At 29.7% G+C, this 19,707-nt stretch overlaps 1 protein-coding gene across 7 annotated transcripts; it reads right to left on the bottom strand.

Moving 5' to 3' along the window:
- Positions 1 to 934: 934 nt before the first annotated feature.
- LOC112720704 (probable enoyl-CoA hydratase 2, mitochondrial) lies at positions 935 to 3,563 on the bottom strand. Of its 7 annotated transcripts, none has more exons than XR_003162329.3 (6): positions 2,766 to 2,906; positions 2,518 to 2,687; positions 2,364 to 2,438; positions 2,000 to 2,114; positions 1,414 to 1,539; positions 935 to 1,328 (listed from the first exon to the last, which is right to left on the bottom strand). XR_003162329.3 is itself a non-coding variant. In XM_025771746.3 (6 exons), the coding sequence occupies exons 3-6, from the start codon at positions 2,626 to 2,628 to the stop codon at positions 1,203 to 1,205; spliced, it is 438 nt and encodes a 145-aa protein (XP_025627531.1). In that variant the 5' UTR covers positions 2,629 to 2,687; positions 2,766 to 2,844; positions 3,474 to 3,563; the 3' UTR covers positions 935 to 1,202. The 7 variants fall into 7 exon arrangements, 5 of the variants coding, with proteins under 5 accessions (XP_025627531.1, XP_029146010.1, XP_072062832.1 ...); XR_003162331.3 differs by having other exon boundaries at positions 2,000 to 2,081; XM_025771746.3 differs by lacking the exon at positions 2,000 to 2,114 and adding an exon at positions 3,474 to 3,563 and having other exon boundaries at positions 2,766 to 2,844.
- Between the last annotated feature and the right edge of the window lie 16,144 nt (positions 3,564 to 19,707).

The raw sequence follows: 19,707 nt of genomic DNA, 5'->3' as shown, positions 1-19,707 counted from the left end.
GAGAATAACTAAACAACTAAAACAAAGATAGTAGAAAATTACACCAAATTAACAAATTATAGCAAATTATAAGATGATAACAACACTAATTAGAATTTAAAATAAAACAACACCAACAGAAACAATTAAAAGTTACACTGCAACAACACCAACAATTAAATCACAATAACTTACACAACAACAACAAATTTTTTTAAAGATTAACAAGGAATATCAAGAGATTTCAGGTTTTTAGCACAATTTTTTTAACTAAGATTAACAAGATTTTCAAAATAATTTTAATAGTACAAACTCAAAAGTCAAATAACTTGATTCACCATCAAGAAATAGAGTTAATTAACCAAGAACAAGCAAGAATGTGAATTGAATTAGTATCAATTTATCAAGTAGTAAGCTAGTAATAGAGTTAATCAACCAAGAACAAGCAAGAAGCAATGAGCAAAGCCAATCAACCACAACTAAAAAATTGCTTATCATAGACAGATTTGGTCTTTATTACAGACGGATTTTTAATTACCGACAGATTTTGTCCCTCTATAAAAGCCTCGTCGAAAATTATTTACCGACAGATTTTTTTGTCGGTAATTTACTGATAGATCTTTTCCGTTATCGATCGATTTTTTTCTCGATAATCGTCCCCTCTATTTCGCTAAAACGTCAGATTTTCTGTCGGTAATCATCCCTTCCATTTTGCTTAAAATGTCAGATTTTCTGTCAGATTCTCTATCGGTAACTAGAGTCAAACTTTTTGACAGATTTTCTGTCGGTAATTAGAGCCTAGAAAGGCATTCACAACTCTTAATACATATGGGTTTTTCGTCTGTAAATCTGTCAGTAAGGTAAAACATATATTTTTTTTAGAATTTTCCATTGTAAAATGAATAGTTTAGATTTTTTTTCTAAATTTACTCCATCAAACACACTGTGAATTGAAAAAAAAGCCAAAAATCACATAGACAAACATAATATTCATTACAACATATCTAATTAGCATTCAAAAATAAAAGGACTCATGATTAATTGACAAAATATGCTAATTTGAGTAAAGAATATATCACAAAAGAGTGTCAGAATCATACAAATTCTTCTTGTTGATCAAGATGCCATTTTCTGATGATGCACTATCATCATCATCATTATTCACTTCAAATGACTCAACCCAACATCAGAAATGGGTTCATTAGCAACTAAACCACAGTGACTCATAAAATTGTCAAAGGAAACCACTTTCTTGTGGCGAATCCCGATGGAATTCCAAGTACATCTAGAAGTGCAGCACCCCTATTTTTCACTATTGTAAGCTTCCTTTGAAATGAATTTCCCAACATCTACAAGGTAAGAAAAGGAAAGGACAATAGTCTGAATTTAAAAACCATTTGAAGTCATATTAGGTAATTGCATTGAGAAACTTACTACAGGTTTTCCAGAATCCCATTTAAAGAAGCGAATGAAGAACGATGGCTCACTTTCTTCATTGATAACATATATTGAAGCCACATGAGATAACTTCTCTAAGAGAAAGTCATGCTCAAGAAATTTCTGTTCAATTTAAAAGCATGAGTTAGCAAATCCACAATTGTATTTAGAAACTAGAACAGATATCAAATGTTAAAAGACAACGAAAATACATAAGTTGAAATTTAAGAGGTTTCTACTAATATAGGGATATCAAAAGAATCAGAGTGTATAGGATTTTCAAGCCCAAGCATTACCTAAAGATTGAAAAACAATTAGACAGGGTCAACCAGATATGAAGGCCACAAATACAATACAGAAAATCCCTTTGAAATAATACTTATATATATCAATTAGTATTTGAAGGGCCTGTAAGTCCATATTAGCAAACAAATGAACAGATACCCAAGCATCTTATTCTAAATAGACTAAGAAAATATGCATCCACTTTAGCTTTCTCTAAAACATGAAATCCATCCCCTCAGGAGCTAGTTGTGCTAGAAAGCGTACGCTACAAGAAAAAAAAGACTTTGAAGGAACATACCACTGAGAATAATTTTTCGATCTTTCAATAGCTCATGTAGACTATATCCACCTTTACTAGTTGTGATTTTCCAGGAATAACCCTGGAAAAGAGATCCAGGTTTTACAGATTGTATCTGATCACAGTATCAAATACAAGACAATGATACGAAGCATATTATTACAACATAGTAATTATATAATAATATTTATTTAGCATGAATAATCCATAATGATCCGTTTATTTTCCTTCAATTTGTGAGACACTTCATTATTTCACCAAACAACATTGACTGAGCTCCAAATACAAGTAGTCCATGAGTAGCAAGGCACAAAAGTATATCAATACAAGATTCAAACGAAACACACAAATGTATATCATATACCTTTAGAAATGAGAAAATTGCACAAAGAGCTTTTGAATATTCCCGAACCTCAAATGCAATAAACGCCTTGCGTTCCTATAAGTCAATAGTAACATAATATCTGAATGAATTTAATTTCAAAATGCAGAGTGTGATATATATTTATTTATTATACCTTCAAATCGGCACCAGTACAATAGACACCAGGAACTGAACTGGTGACGATGGCAACATTAGTGGAAGAATCTTGATTGATTAACTCTAATACATGTTTTAACCCTCTCATTAATTTGGTGTCTATGGCATTCTTAATTTTAGGCCTATCCAAAGTAACTTCGACAATCCCTGCCAAAAAAAGAATAAGTTAAATTACAGGTACACTATGATCAACAAACTTAGCCTTAACATAATAGCTTATATTACCAAATCTGAGTGTTGGGGTTTTTGAAGCTTGACGAACTCAGAAGCAGAAGGCTCCAAAATGAGAGGCATAGGCATGTACCTTTATCACAAAAAAAGAGACTTACTTTTATAATCAAATTATCACAATTGTGTGGAGATAACAATGAAAAGAAATTTTAAAGCACCAAACTTTAAATATATAAATGGCATTTATAAAAGATATACCAAGTGGCCTTTGTCAAGGAACCGATCCTATAGAATTTGGAGTAAAAAGAAGGGACTTTTCAAAGTATAGAAACTTCATGGAATATAGAAATAAGATATCAAACATGGAATTCCTTATAAAATAACATGCGTCCTGCTTCTAGTTCCTGCTCCTCTTCTCCATCTTCCCTCATTCTACTACTAGACTTTCAAACATTTAAATTCAAAGAAATGGAAAAAATAAATGAATAAAGGAACATGTGAAACAAATCAGTTCCATCAAAAGCAAGGTAACATAAAAGCATCAAAATCACCTAAAAAGAAAATTTTAACATTTGACACAACGTTCAACATAAAATCTAATCACAAATATATTCACCTAGTTGAAGGCATTTAAGATTTTAACATAATTACATTAGAAGTCATATGAAATTAATATTTCTATCCAAAACAAAAAGTAAAGTAAAATAAGATTAGTTGATAATGGCAAAAGTCTCTTGCTAACAACACAAGGATAAGGTCGACCTTGCACTATATTCTAATTGATCACACTCAATGCTCTTCTGTTCTGCCCAAACTTAGTCTCAAAATATGATGCTCATAGCTTAGAACCTGTTACATTATACACATGCATTCCTTAATAGAGTAATTCAAACTATACCATAGATTAAAATTGCTCTAGCTTAATAACAATAGGTTGAAAAAGAAATCTGAATATCAACAAAAGTGGCATCTACTCATTGTCATATATAAGTTGGCAACCTTTAACTAGTAATCATATTCATCACTCATGAACCACATAGTTGTTATCCTATGCAAACAGTATATAGATTGATATTGCGATAGTATACAAACTATTGAAATTAAAATAGAGACAGCATCCATACCTTAACCGCACGCCAATAATCCAAACACTCTCGATGTACATATTTTGATGTACCTTAGCATTTGCAAGGAGTAATAAAATCTGCATGGGATGAATTAAAAGTAAAATTAACTAAATTTAAGTAAATTTATATACAACTAGAATTCACAAATTCATAAATTCCAAGTATCGGTAAACTGAGCTAAGAATTCAGAGTAGCAACTAAAGAACTAAGAACTACAGCAAGGATTATACATGTAATAGCTCGATATAAATAGTTCAAGCTCAAATTGAGATAAAATGTTGTTCATTTCAAACTAAAGCAAATGCATTTATCCATACACACAAAAATTCACAAATAGCGTATAATCGTGGAACAAGCTCAGAACAGGTGATCGAATCCCTAAGCTGAAAATTAGAAACATTTAAACAGAAAAAAGAGAATAGAAAGGGCGAAATTGCCATCTGTTTCGAAATACTAGCATGTGAAGATGAACCTCTTTCATCACTAAAACTACAACAAGCTCAATCAGCATCAACAACAACAAGATAGAAACTGCAAAAAAAATTAATAAACCTAAAATTGACACAAAAAAATTGAGCCCTAAGCAACAAAATCACAAAATCTGAGTATATCTGAAATTCACAAAGGGAGCAGACGCGATGAGAGCAGCGGCAGAGAGAGCTCTACGACGTCGGAGATGAAGGGAGCAAATGCGACGAGAGTGGCAGAGAGAGCTCTGCGACGATAGCGACGAAGGGAGCAGACGCGGTGAGAGCGGCGACAGAGGAAGCTCGTGCAACGGAAGGGATGACAGAGAGATATCGTGCAATGTGAGCAGCGGCAGAAGAAGCTCGTGCGACGGAGAGAAGAAGCAGCTCTGGCGACAGCACTACAAGAAAAACACCCATTCAGGTACACTTGAAAAGTGTAGCCAAAAGTGAAAAAAATGATGCCTTAGGCTACGGCTACGCTTTTTGGGCTACGGCTACGCTTTTTGGGGTGATTCCTATTCGGCCGTTGCCTATTCTCAAAGGCTACGCTTTTCTGCACCAAGGGCTACGCTTTTGGCATTTGGGAATAGGCTACGCTTTTCAAGTGATGCTGTCCAGGACCAAAGGCTACGCTTTTCAGCTTTCATTTTTCCAGAATAGGCTACGCTTTTCAACGCTACTGCATCATTTGTAAAGCGTAGCCACATTGTATACCATAGCTACTTTTTATAAGCGTAGCCTTAGATTCCTCTTTTTTTTTTTTGTATACTATAGCTACTGTATATAAGTGTAGCCTTAGGTCCCTCATTGTTTTTTTTTATTTTCTATATATATATATATATATATATTCTAATAATTTTTTTTTCTAAAACCTAATATTTAGTAATATGATTATATATATAATCCTATTTTTTTTAATTAAATTAGTCAAAAATTATAAAATAAAAATAAATACATAATAATACCATACAATATTCTTTAAATATTAAAAATTATCCTTTAACAAAATATATTTATAATGAACTAAAAATATTGGGATTATCATAAATGAGTATTCATACATCTCACACTAAATTAAACATACCCATATCAAAATATACATTAGACCACTTAGAATTTATTACTAATAAACTATAAAAAAACCAAAATATTGTATCCTACATAAGTATCTTCTAATAAAAATTATTAACATTCTGATAGAAGAGAAAAAAATCTTGTTAAGTAGTATCTTTATAGGTAGCATCCAAGATTTTTTCATTCTAATTATCTCCCTGAAGTAAAAATAAGAAATTAGAAATACACACCTCAAAGTTAAGTAGTTTGGATGCAATGGCATCAATCTTCTCTAAATACTCATTTATTGTAGCCTTAGAAATCCTGCATGACCAGAGTCAGACACTAATCCATAAATATTCAGTTAAAGAAACACATAAATATATCAGGAATATAGTAGCTTTTATAAATAATAAGTTACTGGTTCTACTTTTAAACACAAACAATGTTCAATGTAAGTCATTTAGATTACTATTGTATAAGGTGTCCTATTATGTTGGGCACAATATTGGGCCACACTCATTTTATGGAATAAGTTATTTTTAACAGAACCAGAAGGCAATTGCAATTTAAGGGAAGAGAAAGGAACACAGTAAGTGTCACTAACAGATTCCAAAACTAGCTGCCTCAGATGCCGTGAACAAAACACCAAACAAATTACTCGAATCTAATTAACTAAATACATATCAATCAAAATGTCACCTGAAAAATAAATAAACATTTTAAAATCTATGGAAGAAAAAACACACCTCTGAGGTTTTCGGAGGTTGCAATAAACTTGAGACAGACTGCTTTCAGCTGAAAACAACAATGCTGCTCTGCTAATGCTAAAGTTGTAGCCAGTGTTTATACAATCAGTATTCTGATCTTTCACAGGACCACAAATTTGGGCTCTGAAAACGGGTGACCGTGCAGCTAGTACCAATTTATGGGCCGCAAAAATTTCTCCATTCACTTCAAAACTAACATCAGTTCCTCTTCCGCTTTTCAGTAGTTGACCAAATTTTTCACCAATGTTAGATGGAGGGATTCCTATAGAATAGATTCTAGGGCCTTCTGTGTGTGATCTCACCACACTAACACTACAATTTATTGAGTTTTGTTTACAGGTTGGACGAAAAATAGCTGGAAAAATAAGTATAATCGTTAGGAGCAGACAATATTAGCTAGAAACCAGAACAATGCACAGCATCAATATAGACATCACATTAAATATTGTTTGATGTAATAACAAGTAGGATTTCGGTTCAAAAATGGCGTATCTGGCTCATGCATCAACTTAGTTACTCTCAAATTTCAACATTCTAATTGAAATACAAGAAATACATAAGAGCATAGTTGTTGTGTTTGTGATTACCGAGCAGAAACCGGTTTCTAAAATCGGAACCCTAAACCCCTCAAATTTCAGAATCTAATGGAAATTAATACATACCTAATCGACGCCGTGAGCACAGAGAGGACGACGAGAAGCGCAGAGATCGACGATGGTATGGCGGCACAGCGACGATCAGAGCAGGAAGGCGAAGAGGAGCGACGGTCAGTGGTCAGTGGTGAGTGGTGAGTCGTGTGTGGCGGTGACTGGTGAGTGGGGGTGAGTGGTGACTGGGGTGCGACGATAGTGAGACGGCGGGTTTCGATCTTTGCGATGGTGAGGGTTTTCTTCGTGCTTTGGAGGTTTGGGTAAAAATTTCTTCTCTGAAAGGGTTCTCTGAAAGGGTTTTCGATCTTCTCCGAAAAGTGATGATGAGCTTTGAAGGGAATGACTAAAATTTTCACTAAGTGGGTGGTGAGTGTGCGTGCGTGCTTACGGGAAAGATTTCAGAGGGAAAAAAATTCACAAGTGTCAAGTTTTTGGCTTTAGATACATTAGGCATCACTTTTAAAACGCATCCAAAACTCAATAAATAGGCTACCCTCTAAAAGTGTCTTCTTTGATACAAAAAGTGAACATATAGATATCAACCTACGGCTACGCTTTATAAGTGATTTCTATAATACCTAAGGCTACACTTTTTAAATGATGCCACAATTGTGTATCCTTTTCTCTTATAAAAGGGCAACACAGAGAAAAGCGTAGCCTATTCCTAGAATAGGCTACGCTTTTCAAATGTAGCTTAAAAAAAGTGTGGCTGAATGGGTAATTTTCTTGTAGTGCAGAGAGAGGAAGAAGCTCGTGTTTTATTTGTGTGGAGTGTGAATAGAGCTCGAGAGAGTGGGGTTAAGTTAGGTTTAAGTCAATATCTTCTGATGGAATATTTTAAATTACAAACGGATTTTTTGTCTATAATAATTTAATAAAATGTAGCATTTTGCTCATTTAAATACAGATGGATTTTCTATCGGTAATTATTTTCATGAAAAAATATTAATTTTTCTGACAGAATTATCGAGAGATTCTCTTTTTTATCTGTAATTCATGCTAATTCATTTTTCTTTGTTCCCAACAAAAATTCTCTCGCAAAATCTGTCCTTATTTTCGTGGGATAAAATCTATCGAAAATATCCGTCTGTAATAAGTAGTTTTCTAGTAGTGAACTAAGAACAAGAACTGAACAATTCTAGTGCATCCGAGGCATTACCTTCGGCGAGGGAAGGTAGCAGAGATTTGAGGGAGATCGACGGACGACCGAAAGGTGGCGACGAAAACTGGCGAGTTGGCGACAAACACTACGGACGGACAACGAGTGAAGAGCTGCGGAGCAAGACTTGGAGACGTTGTCGTTGGGTGAACGAGGGGAAGACCTTCAAGCACAACAAACCAGGAGGATCGACAAACAACCACCACAAACCAAGCGGCAACGGTGAGACGACCAAGCGGCAATGGTGAGACGAACGACAACGCTATGTATGGAGGCCAGGATTTTCAAGGAAGAACTGGATGGAACTATGGAGGCTAGTGGCTGGACGGAGGAAGGATGTGATTCTGAGGGAGTGAGGGAGGAGCTTGAGAGGAAGGAGATGTTGCTGCTGATGTGAGAGTGGCAGTGGCTGAGTGCTTTAGGGTTACCCTTTTTTTTTTAATTGAATGAAACGTCGTTTTTTGTTAAAAGCAAAAAATCAACCGAGTCCCAGTTCGATTTGACCGGATAGTTCTCAATCAGTTTAACGGTCCAAAAATAATTTTTAAAACGGACTATTATATCTATTAATCGAATCGCTTTTCTCGTCAATTTTTTGTTTAACCGACCAATTCAAACCAATTTTCAGAATCTTGGTTGAAATAAATGTATAGTATTAAGTGTAATATAAATATATAATAATAGATGTCACACATATAAAATTATAAATATTAAATTAAGATAATTTTAAATTATTGTGTCCTTAACATTACTCTTTAGTCATTAAACACTATTTTAGCATAATATATTTGTAATATATGTTTATATATGTCTAAAGTAGTGTTACCGCTAATTATTTTGAATATGGTGGTAAACCTGGTGTAATACTTTAATATTGGGTTACCTATAATTGATTTTACATAAATTTGGCCTTACAAGTTTTCGGTTACTTTTATTATTTTTTAATATAGCTAGCAGGAAATATATGAAATCATCCTCTTTTAGATTTATGTAGTGAATTTTTTGTTATGGACAACTTGTTTTATTTGTCTTATATTAAACCTTTCTTTTAAAATTGATAAGAATTGAAATTTAAAGTTTTTTAATCATAAAAATTATAATATAATATCATAAAATTATGTTTTAAAAAATTTAAACTATTAAATGAAAAGGAAAATTATATATTTAACAGAATATTCAAGAGAGAAAATAAAAGGAAAATTTTCCTTTGTGAATTGATGGATAACCTAGCTAGGTGATTGGCTAAGATAATTTTTTGGTTCCCATAAGTATACGTACCTTGAATACGAAAGGAAACATTTTTTTTTCTCTCTCTGCCGATAGTTTCATCAAGATTGGTGGCATATATATATAGTTAGACATTGAATTCAAAGTTAGATGCGGGGCAACAAACATCTGATAAGTCTAGCTAGATTATTTCAATTAAATATCAGAAATCATTATTCTTATTATTTCAAAAGGAAAGTGTTAGATAATGTATTAGGACCTGATATTTATTTATTCCTGTTTTATGCTTATGTGTATGATTCAGTTAATAGGGTCAAAGTCATTAGTGGTCTCAGAGGCAAGTTAATCTTTTTTTGTTCAGCTAATTTCTATTTTTAAGGAAGTGGAGTCCTATTCTTAAGGTAGTGGAGTGAGTGGTTAGTTTTTTTTTCTGTTATTGTATTTAACAGTTTATTGAATAGTGTCAGAAAGTAGTTTTTGCTTCTTCAATTCTCAAGTGTTCAACTCTTTCTCTCTTTTTCTCTGAACATACAACAGTTCGAGTGTGAGTTCTGCAAATTCATTGCAGGACAGTGAGTGAGAGTGTGTGAGGATTGAGTGAAACAACAACAGAAAGAATAGTTATTTTTATGAAATAATATTTTTTTAAAAACTTATATTTTTTATATTTTCATAAATTATTTACATAATTTTTTTTATTTGTCTTATTTTTTTTTCTACTCTTTTGAGAATAACAAAAATTAAATTCTAAATCTTTTAGTTACAAAAATTTTGATGCTACATATATAATAAAATTATTTTTTTAAAAAATTTAATTTGATAGAAAAAGATATATAAATAATAATATTTTTAATTGTTATAATAAGTTTATTATTATTATTATTATTATTATTATTATTATTATTATTATTATGTCAACGAACTAACTCAAATTTTGCATTAGTAATAATAAAATTAAATCAGATTTCAAGATGAATAATAGGGCGTATACATTATATGGAGGATGATGAGATAAATGCATGGAACGAAAATGAAGAAAGAAAGAAAGGGAGGGGCCAGGGTGGTGTTATGGCATGTGGTTGTGGCCACAAGAATTGAATAGGACTGATGTAAGTATAGGAGTTGGAGTATGCAGATGAGAGAGAGGCAACAGCATGAAGCACCATGCACCTCACACACACTTTAATTCTGTTCCTCTCTCTGTTGAATAATGTGCATGACTGCCACAATAGCTGCTGCTGCTTGCTTCATTCTTGTGACTGCCATTATCACAAAAAACGGAACCCCTCAAAATGTGTTCTTTCTCATGTATAGTATACGGTATATACTATGTAAATCAGTATCATTTTAAATCTAAAAATTAGTAAATCTTAATATTCTGTACAAGTAATTTACTATATATATATATATATATATATATATATATATATATATATATATATATATATATTTATATATTGTATTAGTAGTAAATCGAATTGACTACAAAGTGTAAATCAAATTTAATTAATTCGATTTACATGGAATCATTCAGACATGTTTGTAATAAAAATTAAATAGAAAATTGACATAATTTTAAAATTGAAATAATTTATTAGTGTATTTTACACAAAAATAATTTTAAATTTCAACATCAAACCAATAAAAAAATAAAGTCTGTACAAAATTCACACATATATATATATATATAAAATTAGTTATATGTCTCATCCTACGTATTTATAATTATAAATTTATAAAAAGTTTAGATGTTTTTTTTTTCTTATAATAAATGTTCGATGTAGTGTTGGCTATGCAATATTAGTTCCTAAAATTTTATCTATTAGTAATGCTATAAAATAGCTTTTGATAATCACAAGCCAAGTACAATATATGGGAAGTAATTAAATTCAATTTGCTTTATCGGTAGACCTGTTTTCTTTCACTAGTTATACCTACCTACCGTTCCACTATATATATTTTCAAGCTTTAGTTTATATATATAACTTCCAAAAAGAAAAGAAATCAAAGTGAAAGCGAAGATCAAAGGCATGATAGATGGAGAATGCGTTCATTCACAAGAAGCACATCATAGGAGCCTCTTACATTTGTAGAACGTGATTTGTTGATAGGTTTGTTTTGGTTGGGGGTGATAGTTCATTTCACTAGCTAGCAATACGGAACTAAAAAATGTGAGTCACCAACCTTAATAAAAAAGGATAGATATATGATCATGATATAATATGATATGAGATTAGTGCAATATAATTTTGTTCTTAATAATTACGATAAGATATTGGTCGTGCAAATTAATCGCATATTTAAGTTGTCAAAGATATATATTATTTATATTTTGTTATCAGTTTTAAGTTTTTAAGAATTTTATAATTATTCAATCTTTATTTATCTCAAAAAAAAAAGTTAACATAAGACAAATAAAAAATTTACAAAATTTTAGACAAAACAAAAAAAATCCTGCATAAAAAGCATATTAGAGATAGATATAATTATTTATATATCTTATATTATCAGTTTAAATTTTTTAAGAAATGATTTGATTGACATAAGTTTAAGCGCAATTAATTGGCTCTAAGTAATTAGCTGTATCCAGAGAAGAAAGACACATATACGCGATTGTGTTTATGTTTGTATATAAGAAAAATATCATGGTACAAATCGCTAAGAATTTGATGCTCACAGCACTTGCCTTATTGTGTGATAATCTGGGTGTTATTGGAAGGGATAAAGCCAACGAAAGATAATAATAAAATAAACAATTACTATATGTGCACTAAAAATAACAGTTTTAGTGAGGCAAACACATCAATCTAACATCTCAAAAAATTGTAAAAAAAAATTACATTGTTAGTTGCACGTAAGCTTTAAATTAAATTAGCACAGACAATTAATAAGATAGTTATCTAGCGTTTCTAATTTCTTGTAATATAATTATTGATAGTATAAGATATTTTAGATTGTCATCTAGGTATACATCAAAATTTATACATGTATGTATAATAATGATGAAATGACAAAACGTTTATGAGAATGGCATAGCCAAAAACAGGTAATGGATTAGCTGTGAAGCAGTGGTGGGGAAGGTGAAACAAGTTGGTGCCATGTAATAAGCAAATTAAAAGGGACTTCATCATAAGCATTAATTAATTAAATAAATAAATTGTGAGGCCAAGAAAAAGTAATTAATAAGCTAAGAAAGACAAAGTGATAGAAAACCCTAGAAAATGAAATGAAAGGACTAGTTTTGGTTGGAAATGTGTGTGGGTCAAAGAAATCGGGAAGAACTAAGTTAAGCAAAGTAGTTGTCTTCAACCACACAAAATGCTCTACGCCTTCATCACGCTGACTCATATTCATATACTTCATATAATTTTTTCTTTTTCATATCCTTTAATTTTTTTTTTAATTAACAATATACGTAAGTCAGAAATTATTTTTAATATGAAAATAAAAATATTATTTTAATTGAATATTGATATTTGAAGTATATTATAATATTGTAAATGTACAGAAAATACCAATACAATACGAAGGAATGTATAGTTATAACTTGATATGTGATGGTTAAAATATTGACACATATTTAATACACACCATGTGTATTGATCTTTCACTTATAAAATTTACCCACATGTAATTATATCAAATAATTTCATTTTAAACAAAAATACTAATATTTTTTTATGTAAAAAAATTAGCATACATGAGCAACATATTTTTATAATTACATACATGATACATGAGCAATACAAGGCAAAAAAAAAAAAAAAAAAAAAAAAAAACAAACAAACAAACAAAAGAAATACTAAGAAATTATCAAAATTTATTATTTTTTGTAATTATTTAAGTATCAATTTAATTTTTTTAGTTTAATTTTATTAGTTTAGTAATCCAACAACATATTTTATCTCATACTTTTAAATATTAATGACTAACGGATGATAAAAAATAATATATAAATGTTGATGATCTTCTAATATTCTTGAAAAATCAATTCATATTACTTCATCCTTAAAATTTATTTTAAAAAAAAGTAAACTATATTTTTTTCAATATTTATAATTTTCTTCAAAAATATTTTTAACATTAAATTACATTTAATTTTATTCCAAACACTTTTTATTTGTGTCAAAATTATCTCTGAAAGTTAACTCCATCTAGTTCATCGAAAAAAATAACATTAACCACATTTAAAATATTAAGGATAAAATTAAAATATTTAAAAAAATTTGATATAAATAAAAAATACTAGAAATAAAATTAAATTAATAAAAAAGATTATACAGATAAAATTAAATTAAATTAATTAAATGTTAGGGATATTTGTTTGAAAAAAAAATCGTAAAAGATGAAAAATATATTTTACTAAAAAATAAAATATTTATTTATTTCTTCCCCTCAAGTTTAATCAACATTTTGAATTGAATTTTCGTAGTTTTCAGCTGAATCCAGAATAATGTAGAGACTGTTGTAGAGCATACATACGATAGATCAGATATTATGATGATGGGACCAAATTGCTGTTTAAATATGACTAATAACCAATGTTCGTTTAAACAAATGAAAAGAGTAGTACAAGTTACGAAACTAACGTATCTATATTCTTGGCTTGGATGGGGCAGACAAAATAACATTTAAAGAAAAAAAATGATGATGAATTCATGAATTGGTTTTCCAATTAATCGTGCAAATAATAAGAAAGAAAATAATAATAATTGGCTTGTTTCTTAACCCAAACCCCAAGAAATTCACCAGCATCAAAGAGACCAAAATAAAATATAGAAATAAACAAATGAAGATGGAGAGGTTCCAAAGGACATTGTCTAGGCATAATCATAGCTGATCCATCTGAGCATATACCTTTAAAAATTTTGCAGTAATTAAGAAACAACCCGCTTGACCTGCCACTTTCATGCATTGACTCCATTATTACTATTAGTATTAAATATTATGAATAAAATATAAAATGTGTATATGGCAGGTATCAAACATTTCACCATGGCTTTGACAACTCCACCGAATCGGTTGGATCAATTTAGTTAACCGCGAATCAACTACTGGATCAGTTTACTTTAAAATAAAAATTTCAAAAATTATAAAAATCAGTTAAAAAGTTAGTTAATCAATTAAACCGATTTCATTTTTAACGATTAATCGATTTATTATAAATCACAAAAAATAATTTTTTTTAAAATTAATTTAGATTAAACCTTAATTAAATTTTTTAAATTATTAAACTTCTAATGTTACTGATTTTATGATCAATTTTTGATTTTCAAAACTTTACGTTTCACACAAGAATATTCATATAGACACTTAGTAATTAACAATAATAGTCTTTAAAATCGTTAGATCAAACCCCATTTGAAACGTTGAATATAATCGAAAGAGTTCCACATCTTTTTAACACCATAGACTGTTTTTCTAGATTCATTTTTGGATTATGCATACATAATATATCATGATATCTTTCACTTCACCTAATATTATAATTGATCATTTTCTGTTCCATTGTGAACACAAATTAATTTGTAAATATATGAGGGCAAACAACTAGGATGCTGGCCCAATCTTGTTTTTAGGACAACAATTTCCATAATTACAGGGTAATAATTGTCAAACCTATGCATCTAAACATAGAATCTACTTTTCAAAAAACATAAATCCAAAATCCCATTTTTATTAATCACATCTTGCATCATATTATTATTTTATTTTCCATATCTTATTTTGTGAATGGGAAAAAGGAGACATTATTTTAGAATATATCTATACTTTATATGTGAATGGGAAAAATGAGACATTATTATTATTATGGAGCTAACCAATAAGCTTAATCAACTGTATATAAGACATTTATATGTGAATGGATTGTTGCTACTATTTTTTTGTGGACTATATACTCCTTTTTTTAATAAGTGTTTTTTTATTTTTTAAATTTATAAAAGTTAATATATTTAGAAAAGAAATTATATGTAACGAACTACAAAAATTTTTAAAAAATTATCACCATAAAAATTAGTTTATATAATAAGTGAGTCTAATATTTTATAAGATTTTTTTTAGGTGTTGATCTTTTAATGTGAGACTCTTTACTTTTTAAGTATTGGTCAGACGAGATTTATAATATTATTTAAGTTAAGTATATTAATCTTTTGATGTAAATCTAAAAAGTAAAAGGAATAGTTGTTTTAAAAAACAGGAAATACAAGATAATGCAAAGGAAAGAAAAATAAATAAATAAATAAATGTGTTAATGCATTAGGAATTACGAAGGAAACAAGGGAAGGCAGACAACTGTATATAAGCAGAAGCATTATATGTACTGAAACAATAAACAAACAAAACAATGTGCATATGGGGGAAAGTGGGGCTGTCCTCATTAAGAGGGTTAAGAAAACTATGTAACTATGTAACTATGTAAATGTCATATATATTTGTCATGCAGAGTTGTAAACTTGTAAAATATTGGCATAATAGAAACTAATTAAATTAAACAATTATGGTAATGTATAAATTTATTTTTCTTTACAACCAATACACTCCTACAAGAAGTATAAAGTGAATTATATGCTCACATTTTGTATTTTCGATCTATTATTATATATATTCTCATGTATGATTATGTTATAGTGATTACGATGATTGTAATATTTAAAAAAAATATTATTAGAATTAAAGTAATTTTTTATTATTAAATAATGTTTTTTTAAAAAATACTACTTAAAAAAAGTGTTATCAAAATATAAAAAAAAGTATGACTTTAATTTTAATAATATTTATATACTAGTCAAAATATTAATTAATTATTCAATAAATATTTAACTTTTTCATGTTATTATTGTGTAAAATGTGAAATTAATTCATTTTTAAAGAAGATGATAATAAAGTTCATCAAGAAAAGCCTAACAATATATTGTAATGGGAATTCTATAAGGAGAAGGATGAAGAAGTAGCGGACCCTATGTTAATTGGGGTATAAGCAACGACAAAAAATATGCAATGCCATTCCAATTAAAACACTCACAATGAACTTCTTTGCTTTCACTTTCTCCTTTCTCCCTTTTTTTAGTGCCTTCTCTCTTTCTTTGTCACTCTCCTCCATTAATTAAAGTTAGAAATCCTTCTTGGTTCTTGGGTGAGATCACCCATGTATACCGGCTTCTATCTTTTTCTTATTTAAGGGATTATTTCATCACTCACTAACCTTAAATTAAAGACAAAAAATATTAGGTGGTGAATATTTTTTATTTATTTTATATTTGATTTAATATTAACCAATATTTTATTTTTTTAAATTGAAAGTGTTAACCTCCTATGATATTCTTCATATACTATATTTACTATGATTAAAGAAAAAAAAAATTCACGGTCATGGTTAGATACCAAATAGAAATGGTTCATATTTTCCAAATAAATAAGTAAGGAAGATAGAAAGAAGGTGAAGGAAATGACTAATAATCAAGGTTTTTTTTATGATAAATTTGGAGAATAATAAAAATAGAGAAAAATTTGTTAATATAACCGTTAAATATTTATATTTTAATATGTAAATTTGTTTTAAATGAGTTATTAGTAGATTTTTATAAATTTAATTTTAATGTAATAAAAGTGTAAATATTTTTTTATACATATATTAATCATATAACTAGTCATATAAAAAAATATGTGCTTGAATATTTATGTAATAAATAGTTTACACTATCAATACAATAAAATTAAATTCGATTTTTATTAACTTTAATAAAACAAAAATTCTTTAATAGCATCAATCATGGAATCAAATCACCATCAATTACAAACTTTATCTTCTTAACTTATATAGGTATATATGAATAGAGAACTCCTACTACATACCAATTATTCAAATAAAGTTAATTAAAATCTTGATTTTAACCTACCCATCACCCATGCACGCCATTGGTTATGGAGATGGCTGACCTGCCTATTGAATATGTGTACTAGTTACCCCTTAACAACCTTAGCTTTGTCATGTTGATTTGATTTATGTTTTCACAAGATGCATGTTTGCGGTAATAACATTTACATGACGTGTGGTGCAGTTTCTTTTCACATTCCAATAAATAAATAAATAAACTTGATCGGTTTATTTGTTTTAGGCGTTTATAATACTATTATCTAATCTAATTCATATATTTTAAAATTATCACCCAAGTAGTGAACGTCTTAATTGTATAAAATATGAATAAGGTTAGGAATCAATAAAATAGTAATGAATTCACTGCTAGAAAACAATAGTTATTGATGGATTTTTTTGACTGAATTTTATTGTCAAATATACTGACAGATTTTTGACAAATTTTTTATTAATATAAAAATAAAAAAATTTTTAAAATTTAAATTAAAATTTTAATTTCAAACTTTTTTAAAGATTTGTCTGTAATCAATTAATACATCTGTTGAAAATTTTAATTAGGACTAATACCTTTGGCACAAACATAATCTGAGAAATGTATTCACACAAAAATACTATTCAGTAATTATCCTCCTTTGCTATTCTTCCGTTCCAGGGTTTAAGTGTGCCTTCTCTCATCACTACTTCTTCTCTCTTCGTCGGAGGTTTGTCATCATCTCTTCTCGTTGCTGTTAGTTCAGGTAGACCTCCGCCTCCTCGTTTTTTGTCCTAATCTTTTCATTGTGATTCTGTTCTGATTTCATTGTCTCTAACCCTAGCCCTAACCATGTACCTTCCCTATTCTGCTTGAAGTTGAAAATCAAAGAATATGATCGATGAGAGCTCTTATGTTTGCAAATCAGCTGTTGCTGCTGCAGAGAATAAATTTTCTAAATTCTAAGGTATGAATTTTGTATATTCCTATAATTTGTGAAATCTAACACATAATCATTTTTATAGTTGTGGTATAGAATGAAGTTTATTTATGAACTATATATCTAAATTGCTAAAATTTTTTATATAGAATTTGCCTGCATGTTCTTGTTCCTTCTTGTTCTTGTTATGATTCTGATTTTGGCTCTTTCTTCTTGTCCTTGTCTAAATTTGTTCTGTTATAAATTTGCTGAATTGTTTTTGTTCTAATTCTAAATATGCAATTATTTTAAATGTGTCCAATTGCTTTTATCTGAATTTGCTTTATTATTTTCAACAATTATTAATCTCCTCTATTAATACTATATATTTTGGCCGATTCCTCCCAAAGTCACAAGAAACCACAAAATCTCTTCTCCACAAGCCTCAAGGTCTCCAAACCAACTCAACCAGCTTTAATCACCAAAATTTTATTCCAATTTCACCAATTTGACTTCAACTTTATATATATTCAACCTAATTTCATATAATTTCACACATATTCAAATTTTCAATACCCTAATCTCATAACATTGAAAACTTCAAAGGGGATAACGGTTCCTTACCTTTACCCACAGATAATTAGATGAAACCCATTAATTACCCCAAGCTAGTTCAATCCTAAACCATCAAAACACTAAAATTCTCAATACACTTAAGCCACAATTTGTGAAATTGAAGAGAGTAGGGCTGGGTGAGAAATCTCGAATTTCTTATTATTTTTTTTGGATGAATTTAAAGAGCTTGACAAGACGATCGTGTGGCCGCAAACAGTACGGCGATCAGAGTTTCAGATTGAGAGATATAATCAAGAAAAGATTTGGGGAGATAAGGTTTTGTTCCTGTGTTCTTTCCTTGCCCCCTTTCAGCGTGAATTGCCTGAATGGGAAAGGGAAATGGTTGAATGTTGTGTTATATATGTTGTGTTAAACAAACAAATCCTAAATCATATAATTTATTTTAATTTCTTTATCGTCAAACTATTTTTTATAAATTCTTTAACTGATTCTAAATCATCATCAAATTTGAAGCAACAAACAACTTGAAAAAGAAATTAAAGCACCAAAAAATATTACCAAATAAAAGATTAAGAACAAATTAATAATAATAAAAAAATATATAATGGAAACTTTATTAAGCAACCTAAATGAATAATCAACACAAATCAACAGTAATTAATACTAATCCTACTTTATAATAACTAATAACAAGTAAGAATAGCAGGAGCTTCTGACCTCACACCGGCGCCAAGAGGAAGAAGAGCAGAAGTGGCGGCAGAAGCGTTTGCAACAGCGATAGCGGAGGCATTTGCAGTAGCAAGGACAATAAAATGGTGAGATGGTGCCGTCGGAAGGGGTTGCTAGAGAGAAGGATGTTGACACAATATGGAGAGAGAGAGAGAGAGAGAGAGAGAGGGAGGGAGGGAGGGAGGGAGAGAGGGAGGGAGGGAGAGAGAGAGAGAGAGAGAGAGAGAGAGAGAGAATTTGCGGTTCGAATTTAAGGCACATATATGTATGTATGTATTATTCTGTTATAACTCTTTGTTCGATTTTTTATTCTTTTTATTTTGAATATGTTATCAATACTTTTAGTTTTGCTTGCTATGTCTTGTGATAATTTTAATAACTCTGTAGTTGTCAATACTCTGCTCAACTTCACTGGAATTCAACAAAGCACAGAAAAGAATAACAAGCAGCTAGAGCTTGAAATGAAGAA

The sequence above is a fragment of the Arachis hypogaea genome, chromosome 11, assembly GCF_003086295.3.
Source record: "Arachis hypogaea cultivar Tifrunner chromosome 11, arahy.Tifrunner.gnm2.J5K5, whole genome shotgun sequence".
Lineage (NCBI taxonomy): Eukaryota > Viridiplantae > Streptophyta > Magnoliopsida > Fabales > Fabaceae > Arachis > Arachis hypogaea.
Note: the sequence above shows the minus strand (reverse complement) of the source record. Positions and strands in the feature narration are given on the sequence as shown.

What these genes read in the sequence shown, in the direction of transcription:
- LOC112720704 (XM_025771746.3), bottom strand. Translation starts at nt 2,628, where the DNA reads ATGAGAGGGTTAAAACATGTATTAGAGTTAATCAATCAAGATTCTTCC. An exon ending in GTACTGGTGCCGATTTGAAG is followed by an intron (nt 2,439 to 2,517) that starts GTATAATAAATA and finishes ATTGACTTATAG; the next exon opens with GAACGCAAGGCGTTTATTGC. An exon ending in CAATTTTCTCATTTCTAAAG is followed by an intron (nt 1,540 to 2,363) that starts GTATATGATATA and finishes TAAATTGAACAG; the next exon opens with AAATTTCTTGAGCATGACTT.